The 397-nt window shown below is 53.9% G+C and overlaps 1 protein-coding gene across 1 annotated transcript in view; it reads left to right on the top strand.

Annotated features, from left to right (window-relative positions):
• LOC119594538 (hemicentin-1-like) overlaps window positions 1-397 on the top strand; it is a gene marked incomplete in the record, with an annotated part of 42,784 nt that overhangs the window by 41,919 nt on the left and 468 nt on the right. The window contains 1 exon segment of the mRNA XM_037943570.1: window positions 120-309. Within this exon segment, the coding sequence (XP_037799498.1) occupies window positions 120-265 (146 nt within the window).

Below are 397 nucleotides of genomic sequence, written 5' to 3'. Positions count from 1 at the left end.
CCGACAACAACAGCAGTAACATTATAATTAACGGTAAAAGCAAAGACTACTCAATACCACTAAAATCCACAAAACAGAAGCTCAATTTACACCCCCCCCCCCCCCTCTCTCTCCACCAGCACCTTCGATCCTGTGGTCCGTGGGCGGCACCGTCGTAGGCCACGGTGGGCGGCGGAACGTGGATCTGGGCTCGGATGGGCGTTCCTTGAGGATCGTGCGGGCGGGAAGCGAAAACGCGGGCGTCTACACCTGCACTGCGTCCTAACACTGCGGGCGTGCTTGACGTCGAGGTTGCTCTTCGGGTCTTGGGTGAGTTGTGGCAATAATAAGCATAATTGTGGCGAGGAGGAGGTAGTGATTATAATAGCGTGGTGTTAAGTGGTGGTAATAATGGTGA

The sequence above is a fragment of the Penaeus monodon genome, chromosome 34, assembly GCF_015228065.2.
Source record: "Penaeus monodon isolate SGIC_2016 chromosome 34, NSTDA_Pmon_1, whole genome shotgun sequence".
Classification (NCBI taxonomy): domain Eukaryota; kingdom Metazoa; phylum Arthropoda; class Malacostraca; order Decapoda; family Penaeidae; genus Penaeus; species Penaeus monodon.
The sequence above is the reverse complement of the archived record's forward strand: the minus strand, read 5'-3'. Positions and strand labels throughout refer to the sequence as shown.